The sequence below is a fragment of the Periplaneta americana genome, chromosome 10 (assembly GCF_040183065.1).
Source record: "Periplaneta americana isolate PAMFEO1 chromosome 10, P.americana_PAMFEO1_priV1, whole genome shotgun sequence".
NCBI classification, from domain to species: Eukaryota; Metazoa; Arthropoda; class Insecta; order Blattodea; family Blattidae; genus Periplaneta; species Periplaneta americana.
In genome coordinates, this window is record NC_091126.1 from 9,543,009 (window position 1) to 9,567,541 (window position 24,533).

The window sequence follows — 24,533 nt, forward strand, 5'->3', positions numbered from 1 at the left end:
AAACAGTTACCTGTGACATAAGTGTGAAGAATGACTTAGCTCACATTCAGCATACATTTTCATGCATCATAAAAACGCTCAAAAGTCTCCAAAATAGGCACCTTTCACTATCTGAAAGTTTTGAAATTATAAATAGTACTGTGGAACAACTGAATCGTGGTAGAGGTAAAGTTGCAGATGCAGTAAGAGCTAAGGTGGACACTGTACTTTCAAAAAACCCTGGATATGAAGAACTACAAAAGGTTGTTGCTGTGATGAGTGGTGAATCAACAGTGAAGATTAACTTGGACTTATCCCCAGCAGACATTGTGAAATTGAATTATGTACCAGTTACTTCTTGTGACGTCGAACGCTCTTTTAGTCAGTATAAATCTATCCTCAGAGACAATAGAAGAAGATTCACTTTTCAGCACTTGAAAGAAATGTTTGTAACCTATTGTTATGGTAACAGACAATAAAAATTGTGTTTTGTTGAAACTACATTGGAAGATAAGGTACGTCCATTACATTTTTTGTTTAGTTTGATTAAAATGTACCAATATTTAACGTACATAGTCATTTTTTTATAATTTTAAGTCCATATTTAATTCCATATTTTGGTAAAAATCCATATTTAATTCCATATTTTGGTAAAAATAACTACATATATATTTACATATTTCATATATTTTTAGTCCATATAAATCCGTTCCCTGGTTATTAAATTTGTATCTCCTTCAACCCACTGCTTAAGTAGTACACTTCTGCCACATTTTTCCTTAGGCATCTTTGATAAAACTAATTAAAACTGAATATAATGGAATGAACAAGTGAATCACACTTCCAAAAAAATATTTTCCATTATTCACTCATTAAAGCGACTGAAGCACTTTCTTCCTGATAAATTAAAATTAATCCTTGTACAAACACTCGTGATGCCACACTTTGACTACTGCGATATTATATTAAGTAACCTAAATGCAAATTTGAGCAACAGGCTACAACGTGTGCATAATGCGTGCGTCCGTTATATTTGTAATATTCGTAAGTATGATCATGTTTCCCCGTCTTTCCAAACTCTGTCTTGGCTAAGGCTAAGCGATCGACGAGCCCTGCATTCTCTTGTTCTCTTATTTCAAATTCTGCGCACCGCTACCCCAATCTATTTGGCTTCTCGTTTCCAAAATTTATCCGCATATCATCAGCTAAGTACAAAATCTCATCATAACAATTTACTCATTATACCCTACCACAAGACATCTTTATATTCTTCATCCTATACAGTTTCAGTTGCTAGAAATTGGAACTCGCTTCCGAGTGATATAAGGGGTTGTTGGACAATAACTTCATTTAGGTCAAAATTGCATAAATTCTTACTTAACAGATGAATTGCTGATTAATATTTGTTACTTATAATGAAACTAACATCTGTCCATTCTTATTATTATTATCATTAATTTCTCTAAATAGATTTACAAAACCTCTAATGGCAATTACATTAATATTCTCATTATAGAAATAGAAAAAAAAAATATATATATATATATATATATATATATATATATTCTCCCTGTAACATAGTCCTAGTAAGCTTATATTAAATTAATTTTCATCATTTTACTAGCTATCTCAAATATTAAATTAATTATAATTCATTGAATTAAATTAGCTCATAAATTAAGTTACTACTTTACCTTATAGATTTATCTAAATTTAAATAAATGTGTAGTGAAGAATATTGCTGGAGAACCTTTTAAGTGTAGTGTAAATATTTGTAATTTAAATTTATGTATTGTATTGATTAAGGCTGGTTGAGTGGAAGAGAAGGCCTTATGGCCTTAACTCTGCCAGCGAAAATAAAACATTATTATTATTATTATTATTATTATTATTATTATTATTATTATTATTATTATTATTATTATTATTATTATTATTATTATTATTATAAATTTTCTTGTGATTAAGAGTATGTTCTTGTTACAGTGCACTGTACACACTGTCGAAGTTTCTCTGACTTCACAGCATAATAAAATGAAGTATTCTGACTTGCCACGTGCATCGGCAAGTAAAAACAGAAAGATGAATTAGTGTGCCCGTATTATTGATTGTTGACAAACGACGAAATTCGAGTTTAGCGAGCATGAACCTTTCAACACTTCCTGTAACTTCCGCACCGATCATATTTCAGAATTCTCGTTTAATTTCAATTTTCATCATACCTTCCCAATATTATACATTTGCACAGTCAGCAGTAACTTTAATTATGGACAACAATGCACTGTCAGATTGCAATAAATAAATATAAGTGTAATGTTAATGTGGTAATGTCTCCGTTTCTTCTGTAATTCATTTTATTTTTCGATTTTTTGTATTCTTAATCTTGTTTTAAGTAAAAAATCGACAAAATATGCTTTGTGCGAGATCGTGCATATTTGCTTGGTTTCCGCACAAAACCAATCCACGGTAAGTCTAAAATTCCACATTCAGTATTCCCAACCTAACACACATAACAATTTCCCTCTTCTTATCGCTTAAGTGACATATTGATTTTACTGCTTTAGGCTTTTAACATATTATTTTTAGAGACGTTCAATATAGTAATAATTATAAATTGGAAACTTACCACTGCAATTTCACCTAAATTGCACTGTTAATTAGCCCTATTGTTTTTAAATATTTGCGAAAATTAAGTAAACTCTAAAACTCCACTAAAGTTACTGCATTCGTGATGCAAGCAACATTAAAGAAGCCGTGAAAAACTCAACAAGATTCCAGACTCATCATAGACTGGGGAAAAAAAAAGACAGACGTATATCACGGCCTGCTGGAGTATAGTAAACACAGAAAACATTTTAAAGCAACAATGTTGAAGATAGATATTTTTGTTTTGCAAATTTTCCGTCATTGAACAGAAACCAAGATGGAGATTTCATTGCAACTAATTAGAAATTCCTCTTTCAGGTATGTAATAAACGATCTTCTCACAAAATAATGTACGATACACGAGCGGTATGTTTTCTTTCAATTCTCGGAAATTAAAAAAGCTCAACTACGTTTCGCTTTTTCAAACTTTTCCTCGAACATGAAAACTTCAACATACCGGTCTTGTAACTCATATTACTATTAATCTGGTCTAAAAGTTAAAATATGCACGAACCACTTAAATATGCATCTATATGCAGTATAAAATCTTATTTGGTTGCAACTAACTTCAAACGCATTTATATAATGGTAGCATATGATTTTGGACTACGGAATGAAACATGCAAATAATAGGCCTATGCTAAAATTCTCTCCCTAATGATTTCTAAGGAAAGTTAGCCGTTAGGTTGTGCGGCATTCCGATTAATCGTATCTGCCGGTAAAAGAATTCGAAGGAGTCTGAATCAGTTGAGAGCAGAGATCGTGCAGTGACACTTACGACACTTCATTCTGCACAGCGCTGTGAATCATGTTGTGACAATGAACTTTGCGTTGTCCCACATGCATACTCTAAGCCTCTAAGGTTAATAGATCTGAACCTTCTCCACTGAAATGAATGACCATGGCGCTGGTGACGTCACCAGCGTGAGGTCAAAATACACATTTTCTTATTCTTTCTGACGTCTCGCGAAGTGTTAATTGACAGGTGATGTTAAAAGCGTCGTATGGCGGGCAGTCGGCTTGGAGCGACATCTCACTGATAGCTGAGTGGCGAGTGGAGTTGAGAGGAGTCCAAATTGACTAAAACAATATCGGTGCGTGCATCAGCCGTCCACTGACCGATTCCCTTTTCGTCTCCTCATCAGTCGCGTCGAGGAAGTGCCGTCGTGTCCTTGCAGCTACACAGAATGCCCGCAAATATTTTGGGGAAGTATTCCTAACAAACCATTGGAAGCGTGGTCCTAGTACAAGTGATACCAAGCAACTGATTATAAACACTGCTCTTAATGGCCTCCTCCTCCCTGAGTCTGCGTTCATTGCTTTGGCGTCAATTTTTTTTAGAGTTCAGTACTCAAGAGGACATTTTCAGACTAAAAAATGTAACAGAAGTTTCTAGTACGTACCAGGAATTATTGTTACATTCTTATTTGTATATACTTTCCGGATAATAAACAAATTAATTTTATTGCGTAATTTTAATAAACGATACTGACACTTATTTTTTATCACTCAGGTCACCATGGCACCAACAATACGTGAGCATGCTTGGTCCCTGGTTCAAATCTTGTTCATCATCATCATCATCATCATCATCATCAATGGCACGATAGCCCTTCATGGGCCCTGGCCTTCTTCAGAAGTTTTCGCCATTCCTCCATATCCAATGCCAAACTTCTCCAATTTCTAACACCCAAAGTCTTGATGTCATCCATCACACAATCTTCCCATCTCAATCTCGGTCTCCCAACCTTCCTTCTTTCCATCGGAATAAATTAAAAGACTCTCTTCGCAACTCTATCATCTTGCATTCTCACAACATGCCCGGCCCAATCCAATCTTCTTATTTTTGTAAATTTAACAATGCCCGGCTCATTATATAATCTGTACAGTTAGAAATTATATCTTCTTCTTCATGTTCCGTTTTCTCTAACTGGTCCAAAGATTTGCCTAAGAAACTTTCTTTTGAAATGTACATAATAGTGTCGCATCTGTCTTCGACAATGACCAAGTCTCAGATGCGTAAGATATTACAGACCTTATAAGAGTTTCATACATAATAATTTTTGTATTCCTAAATATAATTTGAGATTTCATATGTCATCTAAGACCATAAAAGCATCTATTGACAGATAATATTCGTTTTTTTTTATTTCAGAACTAACATTATTTTTGTTAATTTAAAAGAGTCTATTTCCAAGTAGGGGGGTCCATTTATATTAGCTCTCGTGACTGGCATATACTTTATTTTTTCTTGATTAATTTGTAAATGCATCTTTCTTCTGCCTTTTCCAGCTTAATAAAGGCCTCTTTCATTGCTGCCTGACTTCTCCCTATGATATCTAAGTTGTCAGCTTAAGCCAGCACCTGAATCCACTTATAGAAAATAGTTCCCTAGTATTAATACGTGAATCCCTCATGACTTTCTCCGGTGCTATATTAAAAAGGAGACAAGCTAGTGAATCTCCTTGTCGGACGCCACACCTCAAGTCTTGTTCAAGACTGGAAAATGAGTAGGCCTACGTGATATTGCCAGGTTATTGAAAATGTCACTAACAATAGTTTTAAGATGGAAGAATCAAGAGGATGGTTCTGTTTCTGATGCTAAACGATCAGGTCGACCAAGCAATCAAAAAGGAAAATAAGGGAGTGAGTGAAGGACAAGACTGGTGTAGGAATTCGGGCAGTGGGTCCGTCCATTCTTCATTATTTACGAAACATATCTGACAAAAAAGGAATAATATTCGACGTGAGATGAATGTAATACCATGCGAGCTGTTTTAGTCGCCTAGGTTCGCCTAGGTTCAAGACCAGGCCGAGGGCTATAGAAGTGTGGTTTGCTCCGAGAGGGAAGTGAAGCTGTGAGGACTGCGTCCTAGATTTACTGGACGTACTGATAGAAGTTTCCGTGCAAAATTGCTCAGTCATATTTCGCCCACATCAAATATCGACATTGAATAAGTTCTGTATTTTAAAGCGTCGTTAATATTCGAAAGTGGTTCTCTCTAAACGATTGAAAACCGTAAAATGTAACACTTCCCTTACGATGTGTCTTATTTCGTAACTTTGAGAAAAAATATTCACCAAGCATGACATGATTCTGAATTCTCGCTGAATGGTTAGAATAACACAGCTCCAAATTAATGTTACGCGCATACAAAACCTAACAAATTCGAGAAATTAATTCAATCTCGAAATCGAAGATGGGTCCAAGTTGGTTAGAGTAATAGTTTTTTTGTGAGTGATGAAATGTTTGCTGTTGTAAAAATGCATTTGACAACGCATCCCACACAAATACATTTTCAAAACATCTGTCCATACCCATCACAAGTGTCTTCTAATTATCTGTCATGTAAAGTAAATGTTCTAAATATTTATATTTTGGGACACTTTTTGAATCCGGATTTATTATACGAGTATATGACGTTCTGTGTTGTAAAACTCATATTGTGCAGATTTAAGCTTACATTATTGTACAATTTATTGAAAATTAATTGTAGTTAATTTGGCTTCAGTAGGCCTACCTTTCGTTCGCCACAAGATAAATTGCGTTTTGATTTTATTTAAATCTTGAAATTCGGAGAATTACATAAGTAGATCTTTTTAAACACGATTTATATTTGTCGAATCTTCATTTTGGTTAATTGCTCGAGTTAGTCCTCTATCTAATTCCCGGTCTCTCACACGTTGCCTCACTAAGAATTTCTGGCATCGCGAAGATGGTCATCCATTGCGGTCTCCTGGGTTGGTTTCCAGATTATAGGGCACACTGGGATATCCCTGCCCAAGTGCTTCAGTAGCAATATATACTCCAGCAGAGGAGGAGGAGGAAGAAGAAGAAGAATTCCCGGTCTCGATTATTGCTGTCACGTGAAGGAAGTGCATCATAAAGCGTTAAATGTAACATAAAACGAAACACAGACAGGTCTACTACAGTGACATCATTTTATTTTTACTAACATTTTTAATATCAACCTCGCTATATCTTTGGATTAAAGGTCTGGAACCGGAAACACCGCTTGCTCCCCCTTCCAAGACTGGAATTCGATGATACTGGCGTAAAATACAAATCACGTTACTAGGTATAGGAGGGAAGAAAAGTAGTTCATCCGTTTATGTAAACTAGGAAATATCGCAATTTTGAGTTTGATAATTTTCATTAGGTTTTTGTTTAATCAAAATACAGTACTGTATTAATACTTAGTGTTTTTACTCACGAATTGAGCTATCCATTCGGACGTATTAATTATGCAGTGTATATTATACTGTTACAGCAGATTAGCGTACAATATAGAGAATGAAGTTAAATTGAAAAATAATCATAATATGGATATTTAAACACATTTTTGAAAATGGTGGCCGTTCATTCCGATACAAGCTTCAGTTCTTTTGTGCATATTATCGCACTATAGACTATTTTACCTAATTCCAATTACCAGTTTCGTCCTTCGTACGAGTAACTCATGTTGAAATAATTCTATACCTACTCTATAAAAGAGTACCTTACGTACTGTAAATTTAATCTTCACTTCTGCCCTATCCGAAAAGATAAAATTACTCAGAAATGCTATCTACTGTCCGTTCAAGTGGTTTTGTCGCAGGGTCGTAGAAAGGGGGGGGGGGATCACGCGACAGTTAATTACTTAACGAGGCCCTTTTATTTAAGTTATTTTAAACACTTGTATAATATTACGTAGACGTCCAATTCCTAACAGAAATTAATGTTTTCAGAAAAAAGCTAAGACAGCCCAGCTACTAGACCTTACAGAGGGTCGAACAGAAGCAGGTGGGGGAAACCGGGATGCGACGTAGGCAAACGGACAACAGTATCTGTGCGAAAATATGATTCAATATTGAAAGCTCTTTCGTCACTGGAAAACGCGAACATATTTCTGGAACGTCCTGTACTCACTAACTTAGTACTGGATACACGGCTTCGGTTCTGTATGGAGAACGGTTTCGAAGTTTACTAGTAGAGGGGGTGGGAGTGAAGTACATTCAAAAACTCAGGTACAATAAAAATTGAAGTAAAAATAAAATGATGTCCCTGTATTTGTTATACTCTAGCTTCCGATCATGTTTAGAATGTAGTTCTCTTCAAGCGACGAACTGCAGTGTGCTGATGTGTTCGCAGACCACGAGGACTTGCTGGCGCCCGCGGCCATGACGCTCAACAGCTCGTCGCACCCCGGGGAGCAGTATGTCGGAGGGCGGGCGAGACGCTCTCTGCTTGACCACACGCCCAGGCGCTTCCCGCGCTCTTACTCGCAGGAGTACTTCATCGAGATCATGGTAGTGGCCGACAAGAAGATGGCCGAGTACCATGGAGACGGACTCTACCATTACATACTCACTCTGATGTCCATTGTGAGTATTATCAGTTTATCATCTATTTTAATCGGAGGAAGGATGGAAGTCCTTCGGATCTACGATCATATGGAATATAGTGCTTAATATTTCCCTGAACAAAAGGATGAAATGAGGTAACTTTCAGCCCCGGAGATGGTTGATGGTTCAGTCAGGTACTAACGGTCACTAAATCTGTTTAATAGACCAACACAAGGGGAAACTTATCTCGCCTTAGGCATCCCTGGCCACTAGCTTTGTAGAAATTAGCATGCTTTATATTAGATCCGAGGTTCGCGGCTTAAATCTCGTGCGAGGGTGATAAATATCCTTAGCACGGCTTCGTCTAGAAGCAGGCCTTGGCTAGATTTGCTACATATAGGCCTATAGATTGGGAGCACCTCGTACAAAAATTACAGGCCATTTTTTGGCCACATAAACATTTGGTTGTAACACATTGGGCCAGCTGAGTGACCTAAGTGCGCGTTTTTATTCATCCTCAACTTGCAAGACATACTAGCCGTCTTCATTTTGTCATTCAGATTAGTAGGCCTATATGAATTCCAGTACAGGTCATTAAGAAGTAATCAACTGGGGTTTCTAAACCTTAGCATTCTGTGATGAATTTTTGCACCTAATTTTTTACGAAATATTTCAACATTGTAGAGTACATTTGTGACTTCGTTTACAGAAAATTAAAATCTTAACACAAAAATATAGTGTGCTATTTCGAAATATTTTCCCAACAGCTATAATTAGGTTGACTATTCAACTTGTTTTGTGTGCCTAGAATATTATTATATAATATAACTTTATATCGAAGCATAATTCCAGTGGTTATAATTTTTATGCAAATAAAATTGAATTATTTTAATCATTCCCATAAAGGATAGGGATACTTTAATTTCGAAAAATCATTGGCATGTCCAGATACGAAATTAAAATTTGGAGCGAATCTTGATGGGAGTCCACCTGTATGTAGGCAACTGTTTCTCACAACTGTCCACAAGTAGCATATGTACAGGGGTTCTTGTTTACTGCACATGCGCAGTGTGTTGTAAGCGAAACTTATACAATATGGGAGTTCTAAATTTTATTTCCGTATCTGTACATACTTAAGCCCTATAATTGTCCTCTGTCGATGTACGAAATTATCCTAACGAATTCGACTTGTAAATGTGTTAAAAGTGAGTTCTTTAAATAATAATAATAATAATAATAATAATAATAATAATAATAATAATAACAATAATAAATTTATTCAATTCTTTCGCACAATATTTTAAAATTACGTAGTTCATTTCCATAAAAGAATAACACAGATTTAAGGTTCATGTTTATGTACATTTTTAATTGTGCATGTAGCCGAATTGTTTCGGATACTTGGACTGTGTCTTGAAAATGTGTAGCTCAGACTTGGATTGTGTTGTAGGTGGCGCAGATCTACAAGGACGCCTCCGTCGGCAACCCCGTGTCCGTGGCGGTGGTCAAGGTGCTCATTCTCAAGGTGAGTGGCTCCAGGCTTCACATACAGTACTTTTACTCGAACTTTCGGGAGAAAACAGTGATCGAGTGAGAACAGAAGTGATTCCTTAGGACTTTTTGAATTGCTCTTATCTGGATCATCGTTATAATATAATCGTTTTCTCTATTAGCAATGGCATATAGCGAGGAAACCTTCCAGAGGAGCAGTTTGCATATGGGTAAGATACTGTATTACCCTCAGAAGTACAAAGTACAAAGCCTAGTTTCCAGTACAAACTGTAAGATACAAAGATTAGGTTCCAAGTACAGAGTAAAATGATGTTTCGTTCTAGGACACGGATAAAATCTTTCAACTTGAATTTTACGAAAACAAGTCAGATGCGTCGTGTCATAACTTGCATTACAGTAAAAGCAGATTGGTGACGTATGTCACTAGTAATGCAGTATGATGGAAGACAGAATGTAAACTGTATTGGTACCGAAAATTTTACAAATATGTTTATAATCCCTACGTTTATAGTAAAAACGAGAAGCACTTGTCACGTTCTCAGAGGAGATAATCGAAGTTTAAAATTCCTTAAACATACATTGTTGCTTAATTCTGTTCATTAACCATTTGTTTTCAATTATTGTACAAAAAAGAGCGTTTATTAACGATATCTGCTAATAATAATTAAGTCATCTATTGTAGATCCGTTTAAACATTATCCCATCAGATGTATTTTGTTGCTCATTTTCCGTAAATTATGTTTTCAAAATCGGGTTTCTTCATAACTTCCGCATTTTCCTTTATGAATTCATGAAATTTTGGATACAAGTGTATTTTATACTGTACAGCAAACCAGGCCTTTATTACTGCTTTATCATTTCAAGTCCTTTTTTTTCAATAATAATCCTTTTTGTTGACCTAATAAGAATTAAATTTTACAACTCATAGCAAAAAAAAATCGCAAACAACATATCTTATTTATATATTCAAATTATAATGGCATAATTTATTCATACTCAGGAATAAAATAGAGAAGTCAACATTTTAAATATTCAAAATTGTACAAAATATCAGCGAAACCCAATTTTCATGCAGAAATTGCACCCCCCAATTTAAAAATCTAGGTACTCTTAACAATAAACTTTTTTGGGTTAAAAAATTGTTTATTAATCTAGAAGTATTTTCTATCACAATACCAAATTCCAGCGCAATATTATTTCAGGATTGGCTACGTAGAATATAAACATTTTGAATTTCACTTATTTGATAATACCCAAAAATGTAGTCTTATACAAAAAATGACCGGCCGCCATATGCTAAATCCCCTTCGGAAGACCAGTTGATTCCGTGAGAGCTTAGGTTCACACGTGAAGGAATTTCTTACAGAAGACTCCGCTTCATTTTTCCTTTGTTTTGTTTGTTTGTTGCTTTTTCTGTCTATTTATGGATCAAATGTTATAAATAATCCATAAAAAAGATATATTCAAGGGCTAAATTTTGTTCAAAATAAACATCCTTTCACTATTAGTGTGGACCAGGCGCTGCCGAAGCAGAATTACACAAATTCACGCTTGTAGGAGATCGGTCATTTTTTATGTCTAAAGCTGTACATACCCCCTTAAACTCATTAATTATTTACTTAAGTGATTATACTTTTGTGTATCATTTCCGGATAAATTGAGTCGTTGGTTCAGAATATGGGCGAAATCTGTCCAATAGTTTGGAACATATTGCCGTCTGGAAGTAGATGGCATACTTATACTGCTTTTTCGATATCAGAACTGCTGAAAACTTAAATTTTCGCAAAAATCTCAGAAGTTAATTATGCTCTATCAAGATACTTTATACTTGGTATAACGGAACAATAGAGAGCAAAGACGCCGGTCCCTCCAATTGCCTGTCCCTTCATCACTTTGTGTTGGCCGTGTTGCAGGAGATGGAATTCGTGATGCGGGACAACAGGCGTCGGGACGCGGGCCACGACGGCATCTCGGCGGCCGACATGCTGCGCAAGTTCTGCGAGTGGCAGAGCTCCGTCAACACCCTGGACGACAGCAGCCCGCACCACCACGACACCGCTCTGCTCCTCACCAGGTAGGCTCCAACGGCGCGCATCACAAATTCTGAACTGCCTGCTGATGTGCGTTCCAACAAGACTATACTAAAAGCCAGGTTATGAACCGACTAAACCGGAAGCAACTTTCTGTTGGTCTCTTTCTGGGCTCAGTTGCCACATAGTGGCGCGAGGTTCAAAGCGTGTTCAGCGTTTGTCACCGATATATTTAAAATAACTACTGTATATAGTTCTCGATTACACTATCCATAATATTAGTAATTAAAATTCTGTTTTTAAGAAAGCACGAGCTAATGACGCTGGTACGAATTGCGACTCGTAATGCACGTGGTGTTGCAAATGAACTGGGAAGTTTGGCTACACTGTCTCCGTTGCCAGATTTTCGTTAGCAGACGACATTTTCACGTGAGGTCCAATGAAAAGCTCCGCTCTCCTTTTCCCCTCCAACCCCCCACACTCAACGTGTCGTCACTGCACAGGCTACCCCTCTAACCCGCACTTTCCTCTCGCTCTGCCAACTACTTCCTGTTAAGTCGGTTCATAACCTGGCTTTTAGTATAGAACTGATTCCGAACCGATACTGAACTCGCAGTTACCTTCCAACGGGCTTTAGTACTCGTTCGAAACAAATGAAATTGTTTCTCGATTAAGAGCAGTAACTGGGAATTCTGAACTGTTGGCGCATGCGCAGATGTTTTAATCTGAAGGTATGGTTAAAATGTTTCGAGACTAGGCAGGTTAAAAGAAAAATTATCCATCATGAGTTATTTGGAAGGTGACAGTGATATATTTTATGACGAATTAAGTTCGGAAGATGAATATAGTTATTGTAATATGAGATAAAAACTCCGAAGGCCGTGAAACAGTTCAAGAAATGTTCTAACAACGTAAAATCACGAACTAGTTCTGAGATCGTACACAACTGGCGCATGCGTCGAAAGATGTTCGGTATTAGTTCGGAAAGCTTTCTGAATTGCTTGCTGGAACAAACCTATAGTATGCTCTACCTGTTGAATTGTCACATAACCAATGACCTTGGATGTTCACATTGGCGTTCAAATATATCTGGTCTGGAATGTCCTGATCGTGTAAACCAGCGGTCATCAGCACAGAGCACCCTGGGGCTAGCGTCTCTTACCCGCGGAGAACACACTGAACTATGGTGCATTCGTAGCTGCTAGCGGGTATGCTCTCTACCTCTTCCTACTGTACGACGGGGCACACGGGACGGCTCCGCTTACCCTTTACACATTTCATGAGTGCTGACGACCACTGGTGTAAACGAACTTTGTAACCACTGTTTAAGTAAGAACCTAAGATTATAAAAAGTTGGCAAACTTTGGAATACGTTACTTCTACCAGTTCTCAATAGCTGACATTTTATCATACACTCATCTGTCATCTGAAATCAATATTTATCTCTAAAGCATATTTTGTTAAAGAATTAGAATGCATCCGTAAAGAGACACATTTCTGCATCTCTAAACATGTTGTTCTTAACTAATGCTGAGTTCTTAGTAAAAAAAAGTCATTTACTCTCCTGTTCTCCAACATAGAAAAGTAATGTAACAAAAATATAACTGCTTTATTATGGGCACCCTTATATTACGGTGGTTATATCACCTACACACAATTCCCGAACTGTTTGAGGACCACACCTGCAGTTGGTTAGCGGGTCTATATGGCTAACGGGGAGGATTGTTTGACAACTACGCAGACCATATTATGCTCTCTTTAGTGGACGCTTATGCATGTCGCATGCTGAAATGGCATTTACTCTATTTTTGATGGAACAGTTATATTGCTGTAACTCGGTCTCCAGAGCCTCGTTTGTTAAAAACATGTTGCACCATGGGGAGATGAGGATGGCATTTCACTGCCCCTTGCGACCAGCGCACAGTGTGTAAAAACGCTAATCTAACTGGACAAAATTAATAGCTTCTTTCCTGTCTAACACATTTTTTTAAACTTTGTACAGAAGTTACAGGTAACATATACCTTTCGTGTGCATACTTTGTTTATGTTTGTGTAAGAGGAACTATACCTTTATAGAGAGTAGTTTAAGACAAAATAAAATTAATAAGCTCTGTCTTGTCTAACAGACTTTTACGAAACTTTGTACAAGAGTTACAGGTAGGATATATTTTTTTTTGTGTGCAAACTCTGATTATGTTTGTGTAAGAGGAACTACCCCATTATAGAGGGTGGTTGTAAAGAAAATTAATAACATCTCTCCTACATAACAAATTCCAAAATAACTCTTTGTACAGGAGTTACAAGTAACATATATTTCTTGTGTACAAACTCCAAATCGTAAGCGCAAAGTTCAAATGACACCATCCCCATAACCCGCCCTTATTTTGAAGCATTTCGCCAGGCGTTGGTAGCTGCCATCTTGAAACATAAAAACGGAATTCCAAAAAATAATTAAAAATCTAAGTTCCGCACGTTTCCGTACTTTAGAATTTTTCATAGACGTAGAATTAGATTGTACCTGCCGTATAATAAATTAAATTATTGTCTATTTAACGACGCTCGCAACTGCAGACGTTATATCAGCGTCGCCCGTGTTGGTCGGAATTTTGTCCCTTAGGAATTATTTTACATGCCAGTAAATTTAGTGACATGAGCCTGTCGTATTTAAAGACACTTATTAAATGCCATCGACTTGGGCCGGGATCGAACCCGCAACCTCGAGTACAGAAGGCCAGCGCTATACCGACTAAGCTACCGAGGCCGACTTTATATTATAAATACTGTATGTATAGTCTATGTACAGAATGTATCAAAACATGAGTCAGCTTTGAGGAATTGATAGAGGACCTGAAAACAAGCAAAAGATTTAATATAAACATATGACCAATTTCGATTAGTTTTGAATTAGTCACTGTTTGTGGTGTACGTAATATATGTGAGGATAAAGTTTAATTTGCAACTTACAATACTTTTTTCTTATTCAGAAACTTCTCACATCTACAGAAAGTGCTCAAAATGGGCACCGTGAGCTCTAATACAGGCTTCTGAGCGCCTCATCACCGCCTGCCTTACTCTCTCTCATATTCCACGCGTCTGCCGTATCTGCTGATACCCTTCTTAAAGTCGCTGGGGAGGAATATCCACGTTATGAATAGGTCTGGAATACACAGTGGCCTTTAAATGACCCCATAAGTAAAAATCCAATGGATTGAGATCAGGAGAACGAGCAGACCAGGATGTCGGTCCCTCATGACCTATCCATTTATTAGGGAATCGCTGATTTAAAATTGCTCTAGCAGAAAGAACAAAATGAGGCGGTGTCCAATCATGCATGAACCTCATGCGCTGAATTAAATTATATGAAACTTCTTTCAACAAAATATTTAAGTCATTTGTTAAAAATTGGCAGTATACTGCTGCTGTCAATGTTGCAGGTAAAATGAAAGGAGCGATTAATGTGTCGCAAATTATTCCAACCCAAACATTAATGCTGAACTGTTGTTTGTGTCTTTTTTCCAAAACTGCTTTGGGATTTCTGTCAGCCCATGCACGAATATTGTGAAAGTTTTACATTCCATTTCTGGTAAACTTCGCTTCATCGGGGAAGATTATGGCAGAGAGAAAGTGTTGATCCTGAACACAAGTTTGTTGTAACCGGGTAGAAAATGCTGCTCTGGGTGGAAAGTCAGCTTCACTGAGACCTTGGACACTTCGAAGGTGATATGGATGGAAGAGTTGTTCTCGTAGAATTCTCCACACTGCCATGTGACTCACATTGTCGATTGCTGCCGTCTCGGTGCTGCTCCCGCTGATATCTTTAATATGATTGAGGACTCGTTCCTCTAAATTTGGTGTTCTGGTGCTCCTTGGTCTTCCACCATCTGAAACACGTTTTTTAAAAGAGCCTGTTTCCACCAAACGGTCATGTATTCTTCGGATCGTCTTGTTGTTGGGTAAATGTCTATTAGGAAATAATTCAGCATACAAATATAAAAACGCCTTGCTTCATTTGCATTGCAATTAGTTCATCCATACGTAAGGTGTATTTCTGTCATTTCCTAATTGGAGTACGCTATTTATAACCGCTAGTTGTAATGTATTTAATTATTACTCTCAAAATAACCAATTTTCACAATTATCAATAAAAGTTCCAGCATATGTCTTGTGTTTATTTGGTTATGACAACTGTCATCAGGTGGATTTGAATGCAAAACAAATCAACAACGATTTGAATACAGAAGAAAATTACATGTGGCTTGTTTATCATCACAGATATTATGTAAGATTACTCCACAAACAATGACCGAAACTAAAGAACTAAGTGAAATTGACCATATGTTTATATGAACTTTTTTGCTTGTTTTCAGGTCCCCTATCAATTCCCTATACCTTTCCCACATGTTCTGATACACCTTGTATAAAATTCAGAAAGGGGAAATTTGAATTTTTTTGTAGCCCTAGTTCAAAATGAAAAACATATATTTCTAAACAATAATTAAGCCTCGAGTGTGGATAATAAATTAGAAATATATTATTAAAACATTTAACCATTACTCGTGTCACACTGTTTCATCTAAAACACAATAAAGCGGACTGGCAGCGCGATACGTCATGTCATAAAGGATAACAAGTTTAGACTTTCATTGGGTCCACAGGTTGATGCCAAAAGTCAAACGAAAGGTGGTGATACTTTATCGTTTTATTAACAGCATAAGCTTTTGTCTGAGATAATTGTTCTAGTCCGAAAATATATTTTTTTCAGCTAGAATTTGAAATTTTGACACTGTGGCGCCTGATATCCCATAAAACAGTTTTTATGCAAGATTTAATTTTGAGTTCAATTTCATGTGGACAGCTTTCGAAACCTAACACAGTTATTGCACGATTAAACACTTCAGCATTGTGAGTCTCTTTCTTACTCAACAAAACTCCGAAAATTTGCCGGAGCACGGAGTATCGCTCGACTGAAAATTAGTCTGGTATCTTTGAACGCCTGTGTGCCTGACTCTTGCTAATCGATAGTGACTGAAAATTTGTTCGTGTAAGTGTGGTTTCATTATTTATTAATTGTACGAATAGATGGCGCAGATAAGTCAGTGTTGCCAACAGTATGTCAAATAATTATGCCAAACGAAATTGAAAAATGCTGTTGCTAACTCTTCAACAACTTTTGGCTGTTTTTTTATACTTCAGTACTGCCAGGCATATGACGTCGACAGGACGCCCTGTCTCTCACATGCCCACAATACGCCCTCTGGTGATTTCGCTAGTAGTCTACAACTAGAGTCCATAACGACAGATGGAATAATTAAAATGCATACGGCGTATTGCATCTCTTGAAACACCTCCAACCCTTTCTTAGCCATCTCAACATTTTATGTCAGTAGTTATCCTATGAGAAATATGTACACATGAATAAAATGTAGCGTACATTATAAATAAATACGTAGATAAATAAGTAAATAATGTATTATGTTGTTCCAGTCTTATTTTACATATTTAACTAGTTTAGAAACGCAGAAATATATTATTTTAGGAATGCGTCCTAATTATTTAATTTGCTCTAGAGATAATTATCGATTTCAGCGATAGTTTCCTATGATGTAAAGCTATGACAGATGATAGTGTCACCTATCGAGAACTGACACAACTATTTCAAAGTTTGTCCATTTCTACATAATGTTGGTTTTGATATATCCCGTGCTTAGAAAGTTCGCTTATGCGATCAGAAAATTTCAGATCATGTATCTTTGAACTCCCATGTATCTACGGTACGGTATTTTTTATAGTTTGGTGAGAGGGATTAAGTTACAACATATAGCGTTTCTTCGTAAATTCTTAATTGTGCAAATTTGACCATTTCCTTTAAGTCACATTAATGCTACGTGGTTTTCGCATTTGTTACGAGAGGAGTTGCTATTACTCTCTCGTTTTCTCTAGTGAAATTAATCGGTGTGTTGCGACGTAAATGGGCTACTACAGCTGAATTGTGACACATGTCGTAAATTTAACAAAAAACAAACGAGTCATGAAATACGTGAAAGTTCTTTCTGGTTGAGACTTAACAACATAACTAAAGAAAATGATTTTTGTAAATGTGAATTTATCGAACTAGTTTCTTGGCTTCTCTCGCATTGTCGAGCCTCTTTCTAAAGAAATAGATATATTATTTAACTTGAAGTACTGTCAATGTGTAAATAAATATAATTATACAATCAAATATTTCAATTTTAAGTAATGTTTGTGCCTTATTCGTTTGTCTATTGTAGGAGTTGTTATATAAATTCATTACAATTTATTTACTGCTGATGATTATTATTGTAGATTACAGTACATTGTATCTCAGGCAATTATCAATGTTATTTTCCCTACAACTATTGGTACAATCTCTTTGTATACTCTGCTTGAATGTTGAGTAGTATAGTTATTCCGTCTTTCAAAGCAAAGCACGCGGGATATCGAATACCTACATCAGTGATGTCAAAGCAAGCGCATTTTTCTAACCTTGATGTCGTGCGCGGGCAGCAAGCGCTAAGTATGGAAAGAGGAAGGGTTGTGTATATGAATAAGCAACCTGTTGGATTAAGAAAACAGTGGTGCACAAACTTCAAACGGAACGTGAAATTTTATATCGATATTTTTATATGGCTTCTTTCTGTTTAATATTATCTATATTGTCTGTAAAACAAAAGTACTAACACTGATTTCTTAATATTGCACTTGTGTTTTAAATCTTAACAACATAATAGAGAGTTAAGAAGGAATATTCACTTAAATTCCATAGTAGTATAATATTATACTGTATTAAGTGGATGAAACACATCATTCATAACGAAAGTGATATTCCAAAGAAAGAGATTGAGTATGACATGATAAGTTGGAATTTATATTGATGGTATCTTTAGCCTTACAAAAGTAATCAATAAACTAATCAAAACAATATTACAGTACAAAGCAAAGTTACCTAGGTACTGTGTCCAGACCTGTGGAGTAACGGTCAGCGTTTCTGGCTACGAAACCAGGTGGCCCGGGTTCGATTCCCGGTCGGGACAAGTTACCTGGTTGAGGTTTTTTCCGGGGTTTTCCCTCAACCCAATGTGAGCAAATGCTGGGTAACTTTCGGTGTTGGACCCCGGACTCATTTCACCGGCATTATCACCTTCATCTCATTCAGACGCTAAATAACCTAAGATGTTGTTAAAGCGTCGTGAAATAACCTACTAAAATAAAAAAAAATACGTAGGTACTGTATCTGTTTTAAGTGTAACTAATATTACATAACAAAACTCTTATCGCATTGTGCTTTTAAGGTGATATTTGTGAGCAACTTTCCATCATCAGAATATTAAATTATTTTCTCGAAATCTGCTGAAGCTATAGAGGTGACATTTTTACAACACATGGGCACGTATCTTTTGCTTATGAAGTAACAGTAGTTGCTTTTTATATTTATTTTGATGTACCGAGGTACATATGATATTTCCATGCAGATATTCTGCTTTCTCACTCATTTGAGTGCACCTCTACACATGTATGGACTTCGGTCCTGCGTGCATAGACATCTATGACGTAGTGCAGAGGGCGGCCACCAGAGGGAACCCAAGAGATGGAGCTTAATCTGAGACGATTCTCAACGGTGTCGGGATTGTATCCGGTGTGGCTTAGTGGTTAAAGCATCAGCACGGAGAGCTGAAAACCCGGGTTCAAATCCCGGCGCCGGAAGAGAATTTTTCTCCGTTCCATCTCTCTCTCATCATCAGAGAAAGCAGAATATCTGCATGGAAATATCATATGTACCTCGGTACATCAAAATAAATATGATATGCGTAATAAATCACTTTGTGATTTAAAGACGGCGCCCATACCGTCGGACCCCGGCCAACCAGTCACTCATTTGAGTGCACCTCTACACATGTATGGACTTCGGTCCTGCGTGCATAGACATCTATGACGTAGTGCAGAGGGCGGCCACCAGAGGGAACCCAAGAGATGGAGCTTAATCTGAGACGATTCTCAACGGTGTCGGCATTGTATCCGGTGTGGCTTAGTGGTTAAAGCATCAGCACGGAGAGCTGAAAACCCGGGTTCAAATCCCGGCGCCGGAAGAGAATTTTTCTCCGTTCCATCTCTCTCTCATCATCAGTAGTTGCTTTGTTAATTCATTTCCTTACAAACAATTTTCATGCGAATATTTTCAAAATTTTCAATACACTATCTTCAGTAATACGTATATACGGTATATTAGATTTACGAAAACATTCTGTAAGGCTACTAAATAAATAGGCCTATACCTGAAAATTTCACTTTTCTATACGAAAAATTGAGAAAATATTTCTTTTGAATAAAAAAACCAAACTTGTGAAAAATTAGCATCAAAATTAAAACTTAAATTCTTATAATGCACTTATACTTCTCAGGCAAATCTAAAAATTAACATGGATACAGTTTTAACAAGTTCTCTTCCCTTTATCTATTGAATCAGTGCTGGCCATCCCTGAATATAGCTCAACCAAGCGACATATACCACCTCTTTCGTCTGTCTCTTTCCTTTCCGCTGTAAAGCACTCAGGCTCTCTTGGGCTCTAAAGCGCGCGCTTGCTCCTGTGGGCATCAATTGACATGCCTGACCTACATTATCATACAGATCATACATTAAAATACTTGAAATTAAACTCTTTGTAAGAGTAACTTAGGGCTTACCTATGACAGCCAGTCTGTTGGAATCTACTCTACAGACCCTCTTATGGCGTTTTTGGTATCAGACGAGTAACACTGGGCCAGTGTCCCGCTGAGCTAGAAACACTTCTTTCGGTACGGAGCTAATAGGTTTCCAAGTAAATATGAAATAACATACATTCCTTCTGCTGGCCTCTTTCAGTTCTTCGAATAAACAAGCGTGATTTCCGTGACACGATTATTTGATCGTAATTAAATTCGCGTGTTAGACATGCAATCTACGGAACAAAAAGTTCCTTTGAATTTCGAAACCAATATTTCAAGTGTCATAACTGCCGACGCGCTCCGCTGCGAGCCGAGACAAGTCGTCGCACTTGGGTTTGATTGTAACCTGAAGGCAGAGCAGCGAGGAAGCAAACTCGCACAAATAGGTTTATCATATCCGTAGGGCAATTAAACACTCCTTTTGAGTAGTATGATATTTTAGCAGTCTGGGGGTTTTTTCATTCTGAAGCGGCGAGAATACGACGCTGAGATACGAGTACGACAGCATCCTAACGAGAATGGGACGCTTATCTTTTCTGTCGCGAGATATAGTGAGGATCACGTAAGAGCAGTTTCTAAAAGATTAATTTGTCCGTCTCTTCAGTGTTGCCAACTAATACCAGATATCACCAAAGAGGGTAAAGTCACAATGCTATGTACTGAAATAATGATAATAATAATAATAATAATAATAATAATAATAATAATAATAATAATAATAATAATATAGTAACAATAACAATGTCTTGTTTATTTATTTATTTACCACATCTCATCTTTATGTTGGGAGGTGTTTTATAAATGGTTCAGTAATTTGTGAAAAAGTATATTTTCCTCCTAGACCTCTCACACATTATGTTGGTAATTAGTAGATTAGTATGATCTAATATAAAAATGTATTTTGTCTGAGTCATGAAATTCTTTGCTTTGACTAAACAGTTTACGATTCACGAGACCGAACTTAAAAATGTATTTTGTTTGATAAGTACGAATTCCGGAAAAAGAATGGCATTTCCAAATCTATATCCTTCTTAAAATACAGTAGAACTTGGTTATAACGACATCCAAGGGACCTTGAAAAGTATGTTGTTATAAACGAGTGTCGTAGTAACCGAGATCCATATTATCAGTCTAGTGAGGTGGAAAATGAAAAATAATAAACATAATTAGGCTTATTTAGATTTATGTATTCACTTTTAAGCATACCATGAACACAATAAAATACACGTACAATTATAAATACAGTATTCTGTATTAAAACAGTTTGTTCATTACTCACCAAACTTATTTACTGAGGAGTGAAGTAATCAGTCATTTTACTCTGTTGTCTCCTACTTGCCCAATATACACTTTCTAAATTAAATTCTATGTTCATTATTTCAGTTGCAATTTCACTGCTCCTTCTCCTAGCTTCATACTCCCTCCTCTAGCTTCATACAAATGTTCACAATTCTAATGGCTTCTAAAGTGTCACTCACTTCTTTTAGTGGCCATACTGCGTTAAAATGCGTGAACACTTCCTGTCGAAACTGACCGCATGCAGGTACCATTAATAGGCACCGCATCAATTCGGGCAGGTTACAATGGGATGGGGAATCTGCCTGCAATCCAGAGGTCTAAGATAGAAGGGAACAGTAAAGGATTTGCCAGATTTCAGCAAAATACTTTGGTCCTTAGAAAATTATGTTCCAAACTGAGGTTGAAAATGACGTTATATGCGAGGTAGACGCATACACGTTTGTCGTATTAAGCAAGGTAGAAAAGCATATGTCTTATGGGGAATTAGTTGGGACCACAGAATATTTGACGTTATAGACGAGGTGTCGCACAAAACGAGATACTATAACCAAGTTCTACTGTACATACTCCGAAATCTCTAATAGAATCTGAACACTAAGAAATAGGCCTACAGGATGAGCTCGCCAACACTACCGACTGACCTACCCAGGAACTCTCCAGACCCCGGCTCAATTATTCCCTTTTTATCCAAATACATCATGTGGGTTAACAAGACGTCAGAAACCCAACACTGAGTGCACACTTTCTGTGTGACTTAAATTGTGGTTTTCTGTTAACGAACAGTAACATGTATTCTGTATACATTTCTGGCTTTCATGTATAGCTCCCTGTAAAGCTGACTTGAATAATTTCAAGGGATGCCCACCTCTCTCAAATCCATTTTAATATTATCCTCCCATCTACGTCTCGGCCTCCCCAAAGGTCTTTTTTCCTCAGGTCTCCTATCATTCTATATTATACATTTCTGGATTTACCCATACATGCTACGTGGCCTGCAGGTTAACTGGTTGGTACATGAGCGAAATAGTGATAGGTAAACATGGGATGTTAAGGCACAAGGAATTGGTACCAGCTGCCAAAAAAAGCGATTGTCAAAACATAACACAGTTTCTTCTCATGTGTTTCACGTTTTTATTTTTGACGTTGCAAATAACAGTAATATTTATAACGTATTTTCTCAAATTATCATTCAAAGATATATGCGAGGTACGCAGACCTCGCACCTCGCAGTTATAGAAACCACTCACTATCTCTCATGTAGTCCGGATTTGTGCGAGGCGGGTCCCGCACCTCGCACCTCGCAGCTATAGAAACCACTCACTATCTCTCGTGTATTCCGGATTTGTGCGAGGCGGGTCCCGCACCTCGCATCTCGCATGCGTCGGTTCAGGAAAACCAAGGCTTTATGATGAAATTGTAACACCTCCCACATCAATGTGTAAAAATTCCACTTCTTGCCTCAATTTTTACTTCATCGGAAGAAGGTGGAGCCAAACTTCGGGAAGTGTCCCAAGCTATATTTCTTGTCAATAACCAATATCGTTTTCTCTCTCATTTTAATTGCTTATTAACTACCAGTAGTTGATCCTATTCTTCTTTGAAGTCAAGGCAGTTTTGTGTCAAAAAGTAAAAATAGGAAGCTATGAAACACCAGTTACGAAGTGTTCGGCAAGGAAAGAGACTAACAGAGTTTAATCTGCCGCAGAGGAGCGCAGGTGTGCAGGACAGCATGTCGAGATAGGATCGGGCCCGAGTAAAGCAATGACTGATTATAAGCTTTCCCATCCGTTACTAATATTTAATACTTATGCTGTCATATTTATTATCCGGGTTCGATTGCCCAATGCGTGGAGGCATGCGGCCCACGCCGAAATCGGGATTGCAGTTCCAGTGACAGTCACAATTACGATGTGTACAGTACAAATATGACGAAATATAGTGTCGGATTTACATCAATGAAAACTTAGAAACCTAGTTTGCCAAAGAGATCCGTAAGTTTGAGAAGTTGATTTCGTCAGAGAAGAGATTACATATCTTGCAGCGGAACATGTTAATTGCCACCGGAGTAGCCCATGCTGTAAGGCGTTTGTCTGCTGTTCTGGAGTTGAGCTCGTCCGTGGGTTCGATTCCTGCTTGAACTGATTACCTGATTGGGTTCCTTCCGAGAGTTTCCCCAACTCTAACACGAATGTCGGGTAGTTCTTGGCGAATCCTCGACCACCTGGTATCAACAATTCCATCGACACTGTATAACCTAGTTGATACAGCGTCGTTGATTAACATCTCCAAAAGTAGTTGTTAATTGTATTAATTTTTATGATTTGATTGTAAAAGTTTTTCCCTGGGATTTCACGTTATATTTAGAAGAAACCCTTACCATTGTACAATTGCATAGTCGATATCCAGCGCATACAGTGTTATACGTTGTATCCGAGCTTTGCGAGTTCAAACCCGGACGGGGGCACGGACTTCCTCCGGGAGAAACGTAAAGCTCCGGGTTCCATGTCGTAAATTTACTGTACGTGAAATAACCTTGTACCTGACAAAAGATTCGAGGAAAAATTAGTCCTCTATTTCTCCCCTATCTAAAATTTAAATATTGAATAACCTCTGACGTTGAAAACGTCGTTAACTAAATTAATAAACTGAAATCATTTAAGATATGAAGAGTTCGCGGGAAAAACGATGAATGTCACATTTCTGTTAAGGATTAGATAATGATCTAATTGAATTTATAACTGCAAGATGTACTGCTGTTTCTATAGAAAATAAAGGAAAGGATTACTGTATTCGTGGTCATAATTCTCCTTTTTACCATTTTTGATAATAACAACATTAAATTTCACAGTGATCCATTGAATTAGATAATGACATCAACCTTAAGAAAACTGAGACATTCATCGTTTTTCCCGCGAACTCTTCATATGCAATAATGAGAATAATGGCGATGTATTGCTTTCGAAATACACACTCTATGTACCAGTAAATATTGACTATTTACCTCGTATCAGCTCACAAAAT

At 37.1% G+C, this 24,533-nt stretch overlaps 1 protein-coding gene and 2 non-coding genes across 6 annotated transcripts in view; all 3 read left to right on the top strand.

The window, feature by feature from the left end:
- AdamTS-A (ADAM metallopeptidase with thrombospondin type 1 motif A) overlaps positions 1 to 24,533 on the top strand; it is a 991,514-nt gene that overhangs the window by 473,793 nt on the left and 493,188 nt on the right. For all 4 annotated transcript variants that reach the window (XR_011334233.1, XM_069836834.1, XM_069836835.1 and 1 more), the window contains exons 5-7: positions 7,757 to 7,989; positions 9,401 to 9,475; positions 11,376 to 11,536. Coding sequence is in view for 3 of the 4 variants with exons in the window: in XM_069836834.1 (XP_069692935.1) it covers positions 7,757 to 7,989; positions 9,401 to 9,475; positions 11,376 to 11,536 (469 nt within the window). In the remaining variant the exon portion in view is untranslated. The remainder of the gene's footprint in view (positions 1 to 7,756; positions 7,990 to 9,400; positions 9,476 to 11,375; positions 11,537 to 24,533) is intronic.
- On the top strand, positions 19,143 to 19,214 carry TRNAS-GGA (transfer RNA serine (anticodon GGA)). The gene has a single exon. It is a non-coding gene; the product is annotated as a tRNA-Ser (tRNA).
- On the top strand, positions 19,526 to 19,597 carry TRNAS-GGA (transfer RNA serine (anticodon GGA)). The gene has a single exon. It is a non-coding gene; the product is annotated as a tRNA-Ser (tRNA).